Consider the following 20,136-nt stretch of genomic DNA (forward strand, 5'->3'; position numbering starts at 1 on the left):
TGATCCCACCTCAGGACCTTTGCACTTAAGATTTAACTGCCATATGATTTACCTGGTAATACCTTTTTGGCCTGCTCCCTCCCCTTTTATAGGTCTTTGTTCAGATGTCAATAAGGTTGCCTCTGGTTTCTTTTTTAAAACACCTTTATATTTCTTCTGAATCCTTATCCTGCTTGATTTTCCCCATAATGCATATCTAATGAATTATATGTTTATTTACATGTTACTCTTTTTCCAACTAGATTTTTCACCTCAGTAAGGGCAAGGCCATTATGTCATTCACTACTGTAACCTCCAGCACTTAAATTAGAAACAGCCAAGGACATAATAGGCGTTTTATATTTTGTGATTAAATGGTATTGGCAGAACATTTTTGGAAAGCTACTTCTATAGATTTTTTCCAAGCTGTTTTTTAAGTAAGAATAATTAAGGAAATCTTATACACATGGTAAAAAGAGAAAAGGAAATGCACATGAAGCAGGGTCTGAGAATACCGAACCAAGAGCAATAATAAAGGTTGCTTTTCTGTATGTTAGAACAGAGAAGATTATAGGAGAATAATTACAAACTGTAGAGGAACTTATAAAATTAGGAGTAGGTCCCAAGTGTTGACAGTCTTTGAAAAGAAACTAGGTTGATACAAGCAGAGAGCTGGTGCAGGAGAGCAGTAGAAAATATGGGGATAGGTGGCTTAGAAACATTTCAAGGGGCTTGAACATGTCAAGGGGCTTGAAAGTGGATCAAAAGACTAGTCTTGATCTATGAAGAGAGCAATAGTGTTCATTCTTGAGCCATGAGGTTGAGACAACTGTCTGTATATGAACTTGTTACTGCCATATAAAAAAGCAAGAAGGGTAATATAGGAATTATCAGCTAGGCATATGCAAGAAGGCAGACTTGAGGTACTACTTCTAGTACTGAGTATGGAATGGGAGAAAGCAAAGTCCTATATTAATATCAGTAGCAAGTTCTGTGATGGAGTGTAGAGATCATTGATTTATTGCATGTGTTTAATTATTTTCTCCTTTTATTCTAGGTTTCTCTGTCATTCACAGAAAAATGGATCACTTAAAACTTTGGGATACTCAGTTATCACAATACTCCTGTACCACCAACTAAGATTTATACGACAGTTTATGGCAATAAATTTTCATAATATAGAACCACTGAAGAATTAAAAGAAGATATTCCTTCATAAAATAATACTATAGTATCAAGTTACTAAATAAAACTAAAATGTATAATATTTAAATTATTAGACTTCCTAATATAAGCATACATGTGCAGCAGCTACTGTATACTGATAGTTACCAAACCTCAAATTTAAAGATTTCCCTTCATGGAAAAGTTGGTATATTTTGCAAGACGCCACTGAACATTATCATTAAATTTTTTCAGCAAAGTATTATTTCAGGAATAATTTCTTAAAACAGAGTGCATAAAGTTCCACATCCTACCACTAAGTGAATTTGATATTATGGCAGCAACTTACAGACTTGTAGTTAGCACCGTGAACCATTACAGCAGTGTGCTGATAGACCGGCGTTTTGAGCGAGCCATACATTATTGCACTGGAACCTGCCACACCTTCACACATGGCGTAGACTGCATTGTGGTGCATCATAGTGTTTGTGCAGACCTCTTGCATATCCCTGTGTCTCAGTTCAAAGATGTGGATCTGAACTCTGTGTTTTTGCCCCATGACAATGGGTTTTCCTCAGCTGAAGACTATCACCATCAGGCCCTCACAGGCATACCCAGGGCCAAGAGAGCATCTACGTTTCAGACCTGTAACTTAAAGGACATTGCTGGAGAAGCAATCAGCTTTGCCAGTGGGAAAATAAAAGAATTTTCTCTTGAAAGACTCAGAAACTCAAACCATGTAGCTTATAAAAAAGGAAGGAAAGTTAAATCTGACTCATTTAATAGGAGGTCAGTTGATTTTGACTTACTCTGTGGCCATTATAATAATGATGGTACCTCTCCATCCTTTGGCTTACTCCGGAGTTCCTCAGTTGAGGAAAAATCTTTATCTCAAAGAAATTCGTTTGATACAAACCTGACTTCCATGCTTCTTCAGAACTTTTCTGAAGAAGACCTAGTTACTCAGATTTTGGAAAAACATAAAATAGATCATTTTTCTTCTGGGACAGACATAAAAATGTGCTTGGACATCTTACTGAAATGCTCTGAAGATTTGAAAAAATGTACAGACATCATAAAACAATGTATAAAGAAAAAGTCGGGAAATAGTATCAATGAAGGAAGTAGCAATGATGCAATTTCTAACTCTGAAACTGTCTATATGAATGTAATGACAAGGCTAGCATGCTACCTAAGAAAGTTACCATTCGAATTTATGCAGTCTGGGAATAATGAAGCTGTAGATTTAACGGAACTTGTCAGCAGTATACCTAACTTACAATTGACTCCATTCTCCCCAATATATGGGACTGAACAGCCCCCTAAATATGAGGATGTTGTCCACCTCTCAGCCCTTGACTCCAGACAGTTTCATACTGTTGAATTGCAAGATAACAAGCATAATTTTAAACAAACAGACATTGAAAAAGCCACTCCAAACAACACAAATTCCTTGTGTAGCTTGGAAGTAAACACTTCTGGAACTCTAAAACCTGTGCAAGTTCAATCATCATCATTAACCATGAATCCTTTAGAGAATGTCACTTCTAGTAATTTAATGGAAACTCTTTATATTGAAGAAGAATCAGATGGAAAGAAGTCATTATTAGGAAAAGAACAGAAAACAGAGAATGGACAAGGTCAGAGTCCACTAAAGGTAAATGAACATAAAGAATTTTCAGACCATGATACTCATCTTAAGAAACGTCCTACTTCAGTGCAAAATGAAATTGGTAAGGTATTTGAAAAGCCAACGATGGTTCATCCACCTAAGGAAGAATCTAAATTAGAAGTTCCTACCATAGAACTAAAAGACCAGAGACACTTTATGAACCCTAATAGTCAAGAAGAGATAGACAAACTATTAATGGATTTGGAATCATTTTCACAGAAGATGGAAACCTCTCTTGGAGAACCACTTGCCAAGGGTGAAAGCGTTAGTTCATTACACAGTCATAGTCGTTTGACAGGTCAGATCCATGAAGATCTTGAGTCTAAACCTATAGACTCTTCACCTGCAGAAAAGGTCTCACCTTCCTGTCTAACAAGGATTATTGAAAACAATGGACACAAAATTGAGGAAGAAGACCGAGCCCTCTTACTTCGAATTCTGGAAAGCATTGAAGACTTTGCTCAAGAACTAGTTGATTGCAAGTCAGGCAGAGGGAGCCTATCACAAGAAAAGGAAATGATGCAGATTCTACAGGAAACCTTGACAACTTCCTCCCAGGCCAGTCCATCAGTCTGTAGGAGCTCTGTTGGTGAGAAAACCAAAGATAATGCTTCGGTTGTTCTGATTCAGCAGACGCCAGAGGTGATCAAGGTAAGATCCAAAAGTCATGAGTTCTTAGAATTCTCCAAATGCACGTTTTGTTTGTAAAATATATAAACAGAAACTAATTTTGTTAGCCATTTCAAGTTCTACGCTAGGATGATCTCAGTTCAGTCAAAAAGAAGCAAAGGATTTGAATTAAGCAGATTGTTTTCATCTGTCCTGTCCATGCACTTCAGCTTCCTTCTAGATTCTGTGACTGAAAGAAAGTCACTTAGCCTTAGTATCTATCCATATATATAAAGAATTAATACGCTCATGTAAAATGTGAGCAGTGAAATATGACACTTATACAGAGTAGATAATTTAATATTAATCCTCATCTTTCCCAGGTAAGCAAGAAACCAGTTCTTCACATATGTGTATTTTTCTGTAAGGAGAAAAATAGGGTACAAAAGGCAAGAGAGCATGATTTTGTTTTTCTTTGGTTTGGTTTGGTTTTCTAGACAGGGTTTCTCTGTGTAGCCCTGGCTGTCCTGGAACTCTCTCTAAACCAGGCTAGCCTCAAACTTACAGAGATTCTCCTGCCTCTGCCTCCCAAGTGCTAGGATAAAGATGTGTGCCTTCACTGCCCAGCTAGAGTCTGATTCTTAAAGAGCTGAATATCTAGCTGATGAGACAAAACTAATGTTTCTGAACAGTATTTAAGCATGCAAACAAAATACTGTCGATGCAGCAGGCCTTTGAAGAAAGCATGTGTGTGTGAGACTTGTTTTGCTGTACAAGTAAGAAAAATTAAGAATCTCGAATCAAAGAGGTGTTGTCCAAAGGTTTTTCACTTTTCCCCTACTTACTATACTGATTGTGAACACTAGGAGGAAGACAGTAACCTAACCATTTAAGTAGATGCATTTGTCAGTGAAGCAGGATTACTCTTTCTCAGAATGTCCTGGAGTTAGTAAGGGAAACTTTGTCACCCATTTAAGGATTCTGTTTGATGAAGCTTTCATGTTCTTGATGTCCTGTCCTATTGCACAACCTAGAATATGCAGAATATGTAGCCTCTGAGTTCATTAAGAAGAAAAAAAGAATGGTGTTCTTATCTGTCTGTCCCAAATATGACAGACTTCAATTTGACTCATAAACTACTGCTACAGACCAAAAGGTCATGACAGTAAAAAAGCACATCAGTTGTTTGCTAAACTGATATCTACCATTCAGTTTATAAATATCAGCGTGTATTCGTTCACAGATATAAAGCTAAATCAATAAAAATAAGTTATAAAATGCATATTTTGAAATGCACAGAATCATACTAAAAATAGGAAGTGCAGGGATACAACAAATACAATGTTCAGAAAAAGAGCTTTGGAGGAGGGGGAAATGTCCAGCCAGGGAAAATGGGCAGAAGGCCTCAGTAGTTTCTATAATGTCATCTTTCTGCTCTGGGTGATAAACATCTAGTAAGTAGTTTCTCAAGTTATTGATGCCATTTGTATATTCCTAAACATTAGGCAATTTTTAAAAGTTGAATTTTAGAGGTAGCACTTATATGGCTAAATCAAAAAATAAAGGCATAGTGGCTCATCCCTTTAATCCCAGCACTTGGGAGGCAGAGTCTGGTGAAGTCTATGAGTTCAGGACCAGCCTGATCTACATAATGAGTTCCAGAGATACATAGTGAGACCCTGTCCTGAAATGAATAAATAAGTAAGTAAGTAAACAAATAAATAGTTTAAGATTAGCCTCGTTAAAATTTTTATTTGAGGGCAAGATGGGTCAGAGAGTCAAGGTACTTTCCATGCAAGGCTTAGTTCAATCCCTGGGACCCAGGGGAAGAAGAGAACTAACTCCACAAGTTGTCCTCTGACACCTGCACATACGTGTCCACACGGACACATCATGCACACATATATACAATAATAATATATATATTTTTAAAGTATTTTTCTTTTGTTTCTGAGACAAGGTCTCCTTATTTAGCCTTGGCTGACGTGGAACTCAGTATGTAAACCATGCTGGCCTTGAACTCATAGATTCTACAAGCCTAAGACTCCTGAGTGCTGGGATTACAGACCACACCCAGCAAGATTTTAATTTTAAATGTAAATGTATGTACATGTGAGTACAGTGCCTGCAGAAGCCAGAAGAGACTGTTGGCTCCCTTGGAGTTAAAGTTATAGGCAGTTGTAAGCTGCCCAGTGTCAATGCTGGGCACCAAACGAGTCCTTTGGGACAGTGTATGCATTCTTAATTACTGAGCCATCTATCCATCCCAATATATAATTTTTAAAACTTCGTTTGTTCTGGGCATTGTAGTTCAATTCCATAGTTTCAGAACTAAGGAGGTAGAAGCAGGAGAACCTTGAGTTCAAGGCCAATGTGAAACATAGTAAGTTGAAGACTAACCTGAACTACCTAAAAGACCCTGTCTCAAGAAGGCAAGGGTTCTGGATACAGCTCAGTAATAGAGAACACTTGCCTATCATGGAATTCCCAACAGCAGTGGGGCATGGGGGAGATTATTTGACAGAACAAAATCGGTGAATTGTGATCAGGTGAATAATTTCTACCTGGTACACATTTATGGCCATTATTCTGTGCACATTTTTAGTTGCCAGAAACATTAAATTTTAAAGTTTAATAGTACATACTCAGTTATTAGATGATGGTTTTTCTCAGGTGTTCACTGAGTATGGAAACTCTGGATCTCATTTATTGATTCACAAATGTTGATAATGTTAATTTTAGAGAAAAAGTCCAACTCAAAGTCCCGAGGGACCTGGTCTGTCTACTGTTTTCTGAATACAGTCCAAGAGATAACAATGGTGAAGGTAGACAAGAAGTTTTATAAAAGTCCTGTGGCCATTCCAGGAAAAAGAGGGCAGTGACCTAAGACCTGTCTTCAGCAAGTTGACAGAGCTTTTACATTTCTAGAAAAGGGAACAGAGGCAAAGGTTAAAGGCTCTGTATAGCTGAGCAAATAAAGCAGTCTTGGGAAATCCCTGGTCAGATTGGTCATTATCTCTAGGTGGTAACCTTTGCTTTTTAGTCCAGAGAAAGTTGCTGTTGTTTGTGGGGGTAGTTCCAGTTCTTCTCATAGGATATTTATCTATCAGATCATTTCCTCCTGGCATACAAGGTGATTGCAGGGAAGAAAAGCAAGGTAGAATTAGTTCTTTTGTATTTAGAGCAAAGACTGGAGATGTCCAGATACTACATCCAGTCTTAGTTACTCTTATTGTGTGTATTGGGGGTAGGAGAGGATTAGCAGATTCAGACAGACATTCTTTAAATGGCTTACACATCTGTGCAGAGATGAGCAAGAATTTGACCCAACGGACTGGGAAGGAACAAGCATAGGAAAACTAGTCCCTCTGAATGTGGTTGGCAGTTGCATGGCTGGGGCAGACTGAGGGGCCACTGGCAGTGGCACCAGGATTTTTCCCTACTGCCATGTACTGGCTTTTTGGGATCCTATTCTCTTTGGATGTATACCTTACTTGGGAGGGCCTTGGACTTTCCACAAGGCAATGTGCCTTACCCTTTCTGAGGATTGGATGGGGGTGGGGTGGGAGGGTGTGTAGAGGGGATGGGAGGAGGGGAGGGAGTGGAAACTTGGATTAGTATTTTTTTTAAATATAATAAATTTAAAAAATTGACCCAAATTTTAGGGTAGCAAAAGAAATAGGTGCAAAATAACACCAAGTTTTTTTTTTTTAATCATCTTTCTTTGTGCCATTCACTCCCAAATGAAGAGTCATTGACTTTAGCAAGTACAGCCTCTAAGCCCCTATTATAATCTCTTTAGTTAAATTCGGTCATCACTGGGAGAGAAACTGAATAAATTAATTATAAAAATTAAAAAATACGTCTTCATATTCAAGACAGTACTGATATGCTTAACATGTTATAAAGGATAAAATATATCTATGTAGTAACCTCAGAATGCTAATGATATACTAAGAGCTACAGTTATTGTAAGCTAAGCCTGCTAAGACATTTGGGTATATTTTCTCAATAATCTACCTACTGAGTGGAAAATGCCCACCTTTTCTGATGACCTATTATAATTTCTCACAACCATTATAACCAGAAACACTTACTGTGTTACCACATTTTGAATGTTTATTAAGCTCTCATCCTATATTATTTCCTATGGAGAAAAAGCAGACAGTTAGGGAATGGATCCCTGATAATACTCTCAATCTTGTCAGTAGCTCCCTGGTGACATTCTCAATCTCACTCAGCAGCTAACAATTCCACACCAAGCATTGAATGAGTTTCCTAGGGTTTTGTTTACAAATGTGAACTGAAATCAGAATGTGATTTAAAATATAATCTCCCAACATTCTTTTAAATAAGTTCCTATATCAAAAATAGAATAAAATTTGATGATATTTCTACTTGTTAAAAGTTGAGAAATATTAATGAAAGTTAATTTAAAGAGACAAATAATATGAGATGTTTTATATAGGAAGATTGCTCTGTGCAAGAGGCCATATCCCCTTGCTTTAGTGATTTGTCCTTTCTTATTTAATCTTTTCTTCCTATGAATTGTTTTAAGAAAGAATTGACTTCCTTTTTCTATGAAAAATGTCAGTAAATGATTTAGGCTTTGTATGTCATAGAATTAGTGTTATCTTTTTCTTTGTGTGTGTGTGTGTTTTTTTTTTTTTTTATTGATAAAAGGAGGATAAAGAAAAGAAAAAAAAACAAATTTCCACCTCCTCCCACCAGCCTCCCATTTCCCTCCCCCTCCTCCCATTCTTCTCCCACTCCTCCCATTCTTCTCCCCCTCCTCCCACCCCTCTCCCCTTCCCCCCACTCCTCTCCCCCTCCCTTTCCAGTCCAAAGAGCTGTCAGGGTTCCCTGCCCTGTGGTACGTCCTAGGTCCTCCCCCCTCCATCCATATCTAGGAAGGTGAACATCCAGACTGGCTAGGCTCCCACCAAGCCAGCACATTGCGTAGGATCAAAACCGCGTGCCATTGTCCTTGGCGTCTCATCAGCCCTCATTGTTCGCCATGTTCCGAGAGTCCAGTTTTATCCCATGCTTTTTCTGGTAACAGTCCAGCTGGCCTTGGTGAGCTCCCAGTAGATCATCTCCACTGTCTCAGTGGGTGGGTGCACTCCTCGTGGTCCCGACATCTTTGCTCATGTTCTCACTCCTTCTGCTCCTCATTGGGACCTTGGGAGCTCAGTCTAGTGCTCCAGTGTGGGTCTCTGTCTCTATCTCCATCCATTGCCAGATGCAAGTTCTAGGATGATATGCAATATATTCGTCAGTATTGCTCTAGGGTAGGGTCATTTCAGGTTCCCTATCCTCAGCTGCCCAGGGAACTAACTGGGGACCTCAGCTTGGGCACCTGGGAGCCCCTCTAGGGTCAAGTCTCCTGCCCACCCTAAAGTGGGTCCCTTAACTAAGAATTGTGGTTCCGTGCTCCCCTATCCAACCTTCCTTTATCCCGATCCTCCTGTTTCCCCAAGTCCACCCTCCTACCCTTCTACCTTTTCTCTCCCCATCTCCCCTAACCCCCATCCCACCCCACCCCCAAGATCCCACTTTCCCCCCCGGCAATTTTGTCTACTTCCCTTATCCAAGAGGATAACTATATGTTTTTCCTTGGGTTCCCCTTCTTACTTAGCTTCTTTAGATTCGCCTATTGTAGACTCCGTGAACCCTATTTATGGCTAGAAACCAATTATGAGTGAGTACATCCCATGTTCGTCTTTTTGGGCCTGGGATACCTCACTCAGGATAGTGTTTTCTATTTCCATCCATTTGCATGCAAAATTCGAGAAGTCATTGTTTTTTACCGCAGCGTAGTACTCTAGTGTGTATATATTCCATACTTTCTTCATCCATTCTTCCATTGAAGGGCATCTAGGTTGTTTCCAGGTTCTGGCTATTACAAATAATACTGCTATGAACATAGTTGAACAAATGCTTTTGACATGTGATAGAGCATCTCTTGGGTAAATTCCCAAGAGTGGTATTGCTGGGTCCAGGGGTAGGTTGATCCCGAATTTCCGGAGAAACCGAAACACTGACTTCCACAGTGGTTGCACAAGATTGCATTCCCACCAGCAATGGATGAGGGTACCCCTTCCTCCACAGCCTCTCCAGCAAAGGCTATCCTTGGTGTTTTTGACTTTAGCCAATCTTACAGGTGTAAGATGATATCTCAAAGTTGTTTTGATTTGCATTTCCCTGATCGCTAAGGAGGTTGAGCATGACCTTAAGTGTCTTTTGGCCATTTGAACTTCTTCTGTTGAGAATTCTCTGTTCAGTTCAGCGCCCCATTTTTTAATTGGGTTAATTAGCATTTTAAAGTCTAGTTTCTTGAGTTCTCTATATATTTTGGAGATCAGACCTTTGTCTGTTGCGGGGTTGGTGAAGATCTTCTCCCAGTCAGTAGGTTGCCTTTGTGTCTTAGTGACAGTGTCCTTTGCTTTACAGAAGCTTCTCAGTTTTAGTAGGTCCCATTTATTCAATGTTGCCCTTAATGTCTGTGCTTCTGGGGTTATACCTAAGAAGCGATCGCCTGTGCCCATCTGTTGTAGGGTATTGCCCACTTTCTCTTCTATCAGATTCAGTGTTTTCGGGCTGATATTGAGGTCTTTAATCCATTTGGACTTGAGTTTTGTGCACGGTGATAGATATGGGTCTATTTTCATTCTTCTACAGGTTGACATCCAGTTGTGCCAGCACCATTTGTTGAAGATGCTTTCTTTCTTCCAATGTAAACTTTTAGCTCCAGCCCAAACCTATGAACACCTCATTTTCGATAAAGGTGTGTGTGTGTTTAAACCTTAAAAATGTTAAACTAGGGTCTAGGGAGATGGTTCAGTTGGTAAGAGTGTTTTCTGTGCAAGCATGAGGACCTCAATTCAAATCTCTAGCAGCTGCCTAAAAAGTCTGGCATAACAGTATATGTCTATAATCACAGTGTTGTGGAGCAGAGACTAGCACTAACCTGCCAGCCTCGTCAAAATGGTAGACTTAAGGTCTGTGAGGCACCCTGTCTCACGAGAATAAAGAGGGAGAGTAATAGAGTAAGACACTTGTCATCCTCCTGTGGCCTCTACATATGCTCACATGGAAACATGCCTCTGCATCCATGTGTACACCCAAGCAAACAGCATATATATATACACACATATCACACACAGAAAATGTTAGACAAGTCTTAGACGCTTAAAAAAGCAGGCATTAAACCAGATTAGCCCATGGACCACAGTTTGCCAGCTCTTGTTTTCAGCAAATAGAAAAGTGACGTAGGTTTGTCCATTATCAGTTTTTACAGTATGTGTTTCAGATTTTTACATTAATGGTTTTGGTTTGTAATAGGTTTTTCTGCCCACTTTTCCCCAAGAATAAGTTTCTCAACCACCACAGTAAGCCAGATCAAGCCAAACTGGAAAAATATAACAAAAGGTTTATTTGAGCAAAGCAACTTCCAGGCAAGTTCTCCAGTCTCAGAGCTCAAGGCTGGAGAAGCTGTGCCCACAAATGAAAGCAAGGAAACTTTATAGGTTATAGGCGAGGGATGATGATTGCCACAAGCTGGGTTTGTGCCCAAGTATGGTCAAAAACTGAGTGCTTTAGGCAGGGACTTAGGCATAGACAACTTCAGGAGAGGAAGTCATAGTAGGCACCAAGAATGGCTTTTTTGGCACCTTTTCTTTGGAGACTCTGCATAAGCAGTGTTTGGAGAGAAGCAGGAATGGGGCAGTCTGGAGGTTCCAACTGAACAGTTTGGTTTGCTTTGGCTATTCATTTTTGTTATTGTTTGTTCACTTTAAGACATGATCTGTCTTAAATGCCTTCTGTTGCCCACAGAGGCCTTGAACTTGCAGTCCCCTGTCACTGCTTCCCAGATAGTGGCAGCTATAGGTCTGTTGTGAGGCTTGGCTGCTTTAGTGCTTTCATTAGCATCTTGATCTTTCAGAAATTATTTTAGAGACAGTGAAACCTGGTGTGGGAGGTCCTTCTGTCTATGTGTTGCTTTTATTGGTTAATGAATAAAGAACTGGCTTGGCCTATAGCATGGGAGGAGGAAGGTGGAGTTAGAGGGACGTCATGGATCCATGGCCAGAGATAAACGTGCTGAAACTTTGCTGGCAAGCCACAACCTTGTGGTGACATACAGATTACTAGCAATGGGATAAACTAAGATGTAAGAGTTAGCCAATAAGAAATTAGAGCTAATGGGCCAAGCAGTGATTTAATTAATACAGTTTCTGGGTGATTATTTCAGGGCTAAGTGGCCAGGAACTAACTGGTGGCCCCTCCTGCAACAGAAACCCATAGGATACTCCTCCTCACTATTTTCTTGTTTTTCCAGAAGTTTCTACTATTCTGAGATTGTTTATCTACTGTGTAAGCTTTTTTTCTGCGTTGTTTTGTTTTGTTGGCCTGTTTATTTATTTTCTTGCACAAGCTAGGCAGACTCTACTGATAAGCCATGTTCTGCGCCCTTGTTTTGTTTCAAGACAGTCTTGCTTTGTTTCTCAGTCTGGTTTGGAACTTGCCATGCTCATGGCTTAGTCTCGTAAGTATTAAGATTATAGATATATGCTGCCTCAGCTGGCCTTTGATTTCTTTTAAGAACTATTTTTAAATTATGTCCTTTTTGTTGTTCTTTTTGTTGTTTTAGACAGATGAAAAACTACCAGTTACTGGAAACATTTTAATTAATGGGCATGTAGGCAGTATTTTTAAATGACACTAATGATGATACATGAAAAGAGACTTGACAGTATTGCATATCATTAATATTTTAATATGGATTCAAAATACTTTCCCAAGAGTATGTGTTGACTAGATAAAAATAAAATCCAAGCTGCTGTAGTGAGAGGAAGCCAAAAAGAAAATACTAAGAGGATATTCAGAAACTGGATATTGACCTAGACCAAGGTCAACAATCTAAAGCCCTTGGGCCAAATCTACCCTGCTGCTGCCAGGACCATACCCTCACCTGCTCATTAAATGATCTATGGCTGCTTTTGTAATAATCTGAGTAGTCGTGATAGAAATCCTAAAGCCTAAAGCATTTTTTTATTACATGGGCATTTGTAGAAATAGTTTTCTGACTCCTATCTAGGTAGAATTTCATACTGACTCAACAAAGCAGAGTTTGATAAGGCTCAGTGTCCTGTTTTGTTGAATTCACTGGAAGTCCTGGAAACATTATTAAAGATCAATAACAAAAACTACCTATGGATTATGATATCCAGCCAGCGTAGCATTGGACAGTTGCAAAGCGAGTAACACTGGTGTGGCGATGTTCTACCGCACCCCAGCAACCTTAGAGGCTGAGACAGGAGAACCACTTTGAAAAAGGAAGTTCTGACCAGAATAATAACAGATAGCTGTTTTCCCTAATCATCTGTATCATGACTTATCTCTGAAAACTAGCTTTTTTTCTTTGTTTTGTTGTTGTTGTTGTTCCATCCATCAACTTTACCTTTTCTTGTTTTTTAGGGAAACTTTCTCACGTAGTCATTGACTAACACATGACACTTGAGGATATGCTTTTCTATAAAGCCTGTATATGACAGGAAGTAACTGTAAGATCAAGAATAACTGATACATGCAGATTCAAATAAGTCAAATACAACTAAGAACAGCCTGTAGAGTAGGGAAAGCGTGATCCAGCTAAGGTCCCCCAAAATTCCATAATTATGAATGAATGAATTACTGTGCTGAGGCCATATTTTAATATGGGGAATAGTGGAATGCTTTTATAAAAATAAACACTAGAAAACTATATCACTTAGGTAATTCTCTCTCTCTCTATGTGTGTGGGGGGGGAGGGTAGGGGTGTACATGTGCGTGTGGAGGTCAGAGGCCAGCATCTGGTATTTTCTTTTAAATCTCTTTCCTCCTTATTTTTAAGATGAGATTTCACTGAACCAGAAGCTCACTGATTAACTAGACTAGCTGGCTAATGAGTTTTAGGATCCACCTGTCTCCATCCCTACCTCTCCCCGCACCTAGCACTAGTATAGCAGACACCCCACCTTGTCCAATGTCCAGCTTTTATGTGAGTGCCGGAGATCTGAGCTCAGGTCCTCATGCTTTCACTAAGGTACTTCACTATCTTCCCAATGTCAGTAAATCATATTTTAATACTATCTGATTCCTACGAGCACATGACATTATAGTCATTTTGGGCCCCTTTAGTTTAAATGGGGTAATAGCATATTAATCATAACTCAAAAGTTAAGAAATAAAGCCTACCCTCTTTTTATAAACATTTAATTTAAATTTAGTAAAAGTTTCAAAACTGTAAGTCTGACAACTTAACATGCCTAGATTAGAAAAGTAAATTGGGCTAGGGAGGTTTCTCAGTGGTTGTCTAGTGTGCCCATTCCTAGCACCAAAAGGAAAAATGGAGAGGGAAAGTACAAGCTAAAATCTTAACATTTTTTAATAATGAGTTTTAAAATTTGAAACTATTGTCACATGTTGCCAAGCACAGATTTCAGTAATGTGGTAAAGATGATTTCTAGCTAGCACATTAGTGTTGTTCCGTCACCCACTGTATGCCCACACCTAGATCAGTAGCAGACCCTTAGGGGGCACTCGTGTGCTTGTTTGGTTTCTGCTGCTGTAGTAAACTCGTGAGTGAAACCAACCAGGAAGGAAAGGTATTTTTACATCTCGCATGTTAGAATACATCATCCAGGGAATCCAGGGAAGGAGCTCAAGCAGGAACCTGGAGCGGGAACTGAAGCAGAGGCCACAGGGGAATGCTGCCTACTGACATACTTTCCAGGACTTGCTCAACCCACTTTCAGTATACAACCCAGGAACACTGTCCAAGGATGGCACTACCCACAGAGGGCCGTTAATCAAGAAAATGCCCTATAAGCTTGATGAAAGCAGCTCTCAGCTGAGGGTCCCTCATACCAAGTGACTCTAGTTTGTGTGAACTTGGCAAAATCTAACCTGCACAGCTCAATAGATATTTCAGGTATTTATTGACAGTGTTCAACTTTTTTTTAGAGACTTTCTCTAAAAAAGTATATACTATATTCTTGTAGTATTTTAATTTTTTTCTTAGAATCCTTTTAGAAAGGATTATCCCAAATGGCCTTCCTGACTAGAAGTCCTTGGCTGGTGTTATCTTGGCCTCCATAACTACAGTCAGCTGTGGCTAGTGAGTGATTGTAATTACCATGTGAACAGAATAAGGACTTGACGTATTTTGGCATAACACATTGTTGATAAGCAACAAACACCATTTTGGTGGGGAGGGGTTCTTTTGATGTGTGTATGTGTGTGTTTTCTTTTTCCAGTCCCGGGCCTTGTGCCTTCTAAGTAAATATTCTACCTCTAAACCACAACTGCAGCTCCTAGCATAGCACATTGTATATACAATACTGCTTGGCATTATTACATAAATCAAAATAAGTGATTTAGTTTTTCAGTCAATCTTCAAATTTTTTTAAGCAACCCATTCTTAAAACATTGCCCAGAACTGACTCGTTCCAGAGATAATTAAGGTTATATATCACTGTCTTCCTTTTCAAAGGGAGAAGGTCAGAGAATTCTAAGATTTAGAAATTGTTTTTAAAACAATTCCGAGTTTCAGACTAAGCCTTACAGAAAGAATTCTGTAAGAGGGAATGTGCTGGGCTTCACATACAATTTTATTCTATTTTTCCTTACAAGTCACACCTTCCTTTGATGCACATCTCCTTCCTCCAAACTTAGAACTGCTCTCCTGGGTTCCATAGATCCTTTGATGACATAGGAAGGGAGCATTTTTTCTTAGTTTAGATAGTGGAAGCTATTTCAGAAGAAATGCTATATTTTTAGGGTCTTGGCAATAAAGCCATCCTCTCTCTTATATGCCTCTTCCAGAGCCATATAAGCCACTCCGGAGCTTGTCCTTCTGTGTATCTTCCTCTAGTGGTTCTCAACCTTCCTAATGCCACAACCCTTTAATACAGTTGCTCATGTTGTGGTGGCCCCAACCATAAAGTTATTTTCATTGATACTTCATAACTGTAATTTTACTACTGTTATGGATTGTAATGTAAATATCTGTGTTTTCTGATGGTCTTAGATGACCCTTGTGAAAGGGTCATACAATCCCCAAAGGTGTCGTGACCCACAGTTTGAGAACCACTGCATCTAGAACAAGCATTTTGGGACCAGAGAAATAATCTCTCTGAATTTGAGATCATCTGTCTTGCTACATGAATGTTCACTCCCACATTATTTATAGTAGCCCAAAAGTAGAAATGACCTAAATGTCTAAACAATTGGCTGTTGTTTAACCATAAAAAGCAACAAAGTTCTGATACATGCTACTACCTGGAAGGCCTTAGAAAGATGTAAAGTGAAAGAAACCATCACAGAATTATCTCCCTTACCCAAGAATGCTTATTCGGGGGGAATGGTTCACAGGAAAGGAACTCCAGCCTTGGCAGCCAGATCTCAAAATAACAGCTGAAAAATCCCAGTCATGCTCACAACAGACAGCACTAGTCTCTTGTATCCTGTAGTCAAGATCACTTATGATTGTTGTCCTGGAGACTCACAGTAAGCACATAGGACAGCTAGGACTGCCTGTATTTTCAGACAGGATCCTCATGATGAGAAAAGATCTGAAGTGAAGACTGCTTATACTTGATCGTTCCCAGTAAAGAAGAGGCTCTCTAACAACAGTGTTCTTAGGTGCTGTCCAGGTGCACTCCTTGTAAGACAGATTCTCAAATCCTTACTAAGACCAAGCAGCCAAATTCCATGCAAACACAAATAAGTAAAAAGCAAATAACTTCATGCTAGTCTGTCTCTGTCAATAACTTATTAACCAGGTTTTTTCTGTACTCTTAAGGGACTGTGACCTGTGCTCTCTGATTTTTTTTGTTATAAAACAGTTTTATAAATGAAAACTTGGAGCTTATTTCATCATCAGAGAACATACAGAAATGTTTCCTTAAGAACAAAGAGTAACTTTTCCTTGGGAGCTTTAAGCAGCATTTGCCTTCATTTTCAGTGGGGGTATTAGATAGGGCCTCATCATGTAGCCCTGGCTAACCCAGAACTCACAGAAGCATGCATATGCCTCACCAAGTGCTGAGTTTAATGGCACTTGGCACCACACTCCACCAGCAATTGGACTTTAAACATTGCTCTAACCTTCAGAAACTTCAGAAACATACAAGAAGTAAATGAAATATGTAAATATTTCTTGTCATTTATACTAATTCACCATTGTCCTAGGAAATAAAGTAAGAGGCCTAAGAAGTGCCTTCACATTATCTCTGTATTTATGTCCAAGTCAGCATCTGGTACATATGTCATAAAAATATTTGAATGAATGAAAAACTTAAAATTAAACTTGCCCTGGAGAATTTACACACCACTGGATTATTATTAGTTCATAAAATTTTACAAATATTAACTCTTTCACCTGAATGTGATTAAGTATGATAATCAGTAGAGAAGCATAAACCACCTTTGCATATATAAATGTATACCTTAAATATTTTAATTTTTTATATTTATTTATCATATATATGTATATGCACTCACATTTTTAGTTTTGTTCTTTATAGTGTTTTATATTTTCTGAAAGTAAAAAACTGGTGAGATTAATTAAAAATAGTGAAATATAAATGAGCAAAATAAAATGTTTTGATAATTATAAATATTAAAATGAGGATAATATTTAATATATAGTGAAATGCTGAGGTGTTTCTATTTCTTTAAAGCTACTCTGAGGAAAAAGTCTTCTAACCTAAGGGTGTACTGTTACTGCTCTTTGATCATCTTCTGTGGCCCGTTTGGTTAAATTTCATTCATTCATATGTATCTGATATTTCTTTGTTAGGATGTTAAGTTGTTCCACTTTCTTAAAAACACTTTTGATAATAAATGTTCAAACTATATCCATAATCACTTCAAAAATTATGTTTAATAGCTAAAATAGTCTGCTTTTAAAAACGAACAAATATTTCTGTAATTTATCATTTGAGAATGACCATTTCTGTCATATTTTGCTTGGAAAGATTTAGGGGTATGAAATATTTGCTTCCTCTTTAGATAATAAATAAAAAACTATTCTTGAAATAATACTTTTAAGTTTGAAGTTCAATTTGTTTTGTTTTTTAAAACAATATCAAGCAGCAAAAGACAAAAATGCTCCACATAATCTTTTTTACCCTGGTTTGAGGGTAAAGTTTGTATATCAGCGCCCCTGTGCTAAGTTTCAGAAGCTGGCATTATCTGACAAGTTGCTATTTTTATGTCCAGTTGTAATGTTTCTAATTGTGGTGCTGGGAGGAGTGGGCACTTTCTCTCCCAGAAGGCTCTGCATTCTAAACATGTTCAGGTCAGTTTCACATAACGCTACCAACAAGAAGCAGTAGGCCCTTTGCAGGCTGTGTTTCTAACCGGAATATTATGAGAAGGCACTGGGAGTCACAGGCTGTATTTGGGAACCAGCTGCATGTCAGGACAAGCATGGATTGTGGTCCCAGGAGGCTGAGAGAACACAATGATTAAATTTAATTTATTTGGAAGATAAGAAGAAAAAGTATCTACTGACAAGATTGACATTGTCTTCGGAAGTGAGCTGACTGCTTGGAAAGTAAACATTCACTTTTCAAAGATGATGATCAAGGAAACATCTTTGCGAAGGGACCCGGATTTAAGGGGAGAATTAGCTTTCCTAGCAAGGGGCTGTGACTTTGTTCTCCCATCACGGTTTAAGAAGCGACTGAAGTCATTTCAGCAGTCACAGGTTTGAAATTTGGGTGCTTCTTTTAAATATTTTAATTACTAATAAAATCACCCAGTAAACTAACACACAAATAATTTTATTACTCACTTGTAGTTGGTATTAGGTCAAGGAATTAATCTGTGTTCTCTGTTCAGCTATTTGCAGAAAGCTATTTGTAGAGGATTCCAGCAGGTTTAAAAATAGAGCTTCTGGGGCTGGAGTACAGTACTCACATTTTTACCCGGTAGGGAGGGAAACCTGTTTTGCAGACAATAAATACAACTTAACAATTATTTACGAAGCATACTAGAAAATTGTAATTCCTGTAGAAACACAATTTGTAAGTTTAAGTAAGTAGATTGTATTACAATATAGTTATAATGAATGTTTATCTAAAAGAATATGGATCCTGATAATATTTATAAAAGCAGAGTATCTTTTACTTTATTTATTAGTGTGTGTGAATGATGTATGTAAACACACAGACCACAGCACATATGTAGAGATCAGAGAACAACTTTTTAAAGTCAGTTCTTTCTCCCACCTTTATGTAGGCCCTGGAGATTCAACGCTGGTTATCAGGCTTGTAAGGCAAGTGCCTTTATCCACTGAACCATCTTGCCAGCTCCCAGAGGTATTTTTAGATAAAGACAACAGTATATGTCTACAGTAACTGTGGACATGGAGATAATGAAACATAACAATTTCTTCTAAATTTTAAACAAATGCCTTCCCCTAGCAAGCTGAGACTGATTGTTGGCTGAACGACTACAGAGTCTGTGCTTCATTGCTTATAATCTTAGGGCCAGTGTCTGTGTCATCACACAAGTTGCCTAAAATGGAATACAATACAAGTCAAGGACTGTACAAGTGCTAACAATCCAAATTCCAGCAAGGAACCATAATTTCGTAGTGATTCTGACCCAGAAAATCTTCAGATTTAGGGGCGAGGCTTGTGATTTGTTTTTCATGTGTCAAAATGTCAAATGTGTCAGATATTGGAACTATTATAGTGACAATATCAGCGACTGTTCAGAATCACTAAGTAATGTAATGGTGCTGAAAACCTGAATAGAGAATTGAGACACTTCTCCAATGTACTCTTTTTTATTACCAGTCCTATATTGGATCAAAACAGCTTTATTTGAAGTGAGGCTATATCAAACTTACCAGCAAGTCAGGAAACAATTGCAAGTTTTTTATGTATGTTTGCAAAGTCAGTTTTATTATACTACTTTAAGGTTTAAAGTATGTGTCTCCCAATTACGCAATTGCAGGTAAATTGATAGAGCTGAAAGTTCAGAATAAATGCATATTTTATATTATTTTTCTTTATTAATCAATTAATTAATAAATACTTGTTTATTAGTAATTTGCTTTGTATTAAGAAGTACACACACACAAAAGATAATAGTAGGTCATCAAATGTTTTCCCATTCAGTTAATTTTAGCAGTCAGTGTTTGTTCTGAATGTTGTGCTCATCTGTCGGTACAAATGCACAGTTAACACTGAAGGTCGTGCTCTAGACCGCAGCATGTGTCCATACTTACTGGCAGCAGTGGCCTTAATTCTAATGCCATAAGTGCCCTGAAATTAAACCTCATGTCACTGGGTATCATACTGTTGAAAACACTTTCAAGAAACAGAATTTTGATGATTGAATTTTCTGCACAAAATAACAGAATCGACGTGGCACTGATACACGGATCTAGGTAGAGCCTCTGAAGATCTGCCCTATTTCAGAATTTCAAGAAAACTTTCTAGTGCTGCTGACTCATATTTGCAGATTTAGCATTAAAAGCAAAGAAATGTTTGTTCAGACTAGATTGTCACTTTGCTAAATCAAGAGAAGTTTATAAACTTTGGATTGCTTTACAAGTGGACATGACTGTTTATTATTAAAATCTAAAGGACTATGCCAAATTCTGCTTCATTTATAATCTTTTGAGAACCCCACTGTTTAGCTTTGCCACT

General features: G+C 38.3%; 1 protein-coding gene across 2 annotated transcripts in view; it reads left to right on the top strand.

The window, feature by feature from the left end:
- Ppp2r3a (protein phosphatase 2 regulatory subunit B''alpha) overlaps positions 1-20,136 on the top strand; it is a 139,133-nt gene that overhangs the window by 35,664 nt on the left and 83,333 nt on the right. The window contains exon 2 of one of the 2 annotated variants that reach the window (XM_075964865.1): positions 1,037-3,466. In XM_075964865.1, coding sequence (XP_075820980.1) covers positions 1,478-3,466 — 1,989 coding nt within the window. In that variant the 5' untranslated portion in view covers positions 1,037-1,477. Of the gene's footprint in view, positions 1-1,036; positions 3,467-17,920; positions 18,183-20,136 lie in introns of those variants that run through there. The other variant, XM_075964867.1, reaches the window with a different exon arrangement.

Source organism: Microtus pennsylvanicus, chromosome 3, assembly GCF_037038515.1.
Source record: "Microtus pennsylvanicus isolate mMicPen1 chromosome 3, mMicPen1.hap1, whole genome shotgun sequence".
Taxonomy (NCBI): domain Eukaryota; kingdom Metazoa; phylum Chordata; class Mammalia; order Rodentia; family Cricetidae; genus Microtus; species Microtus pennsylvanicus.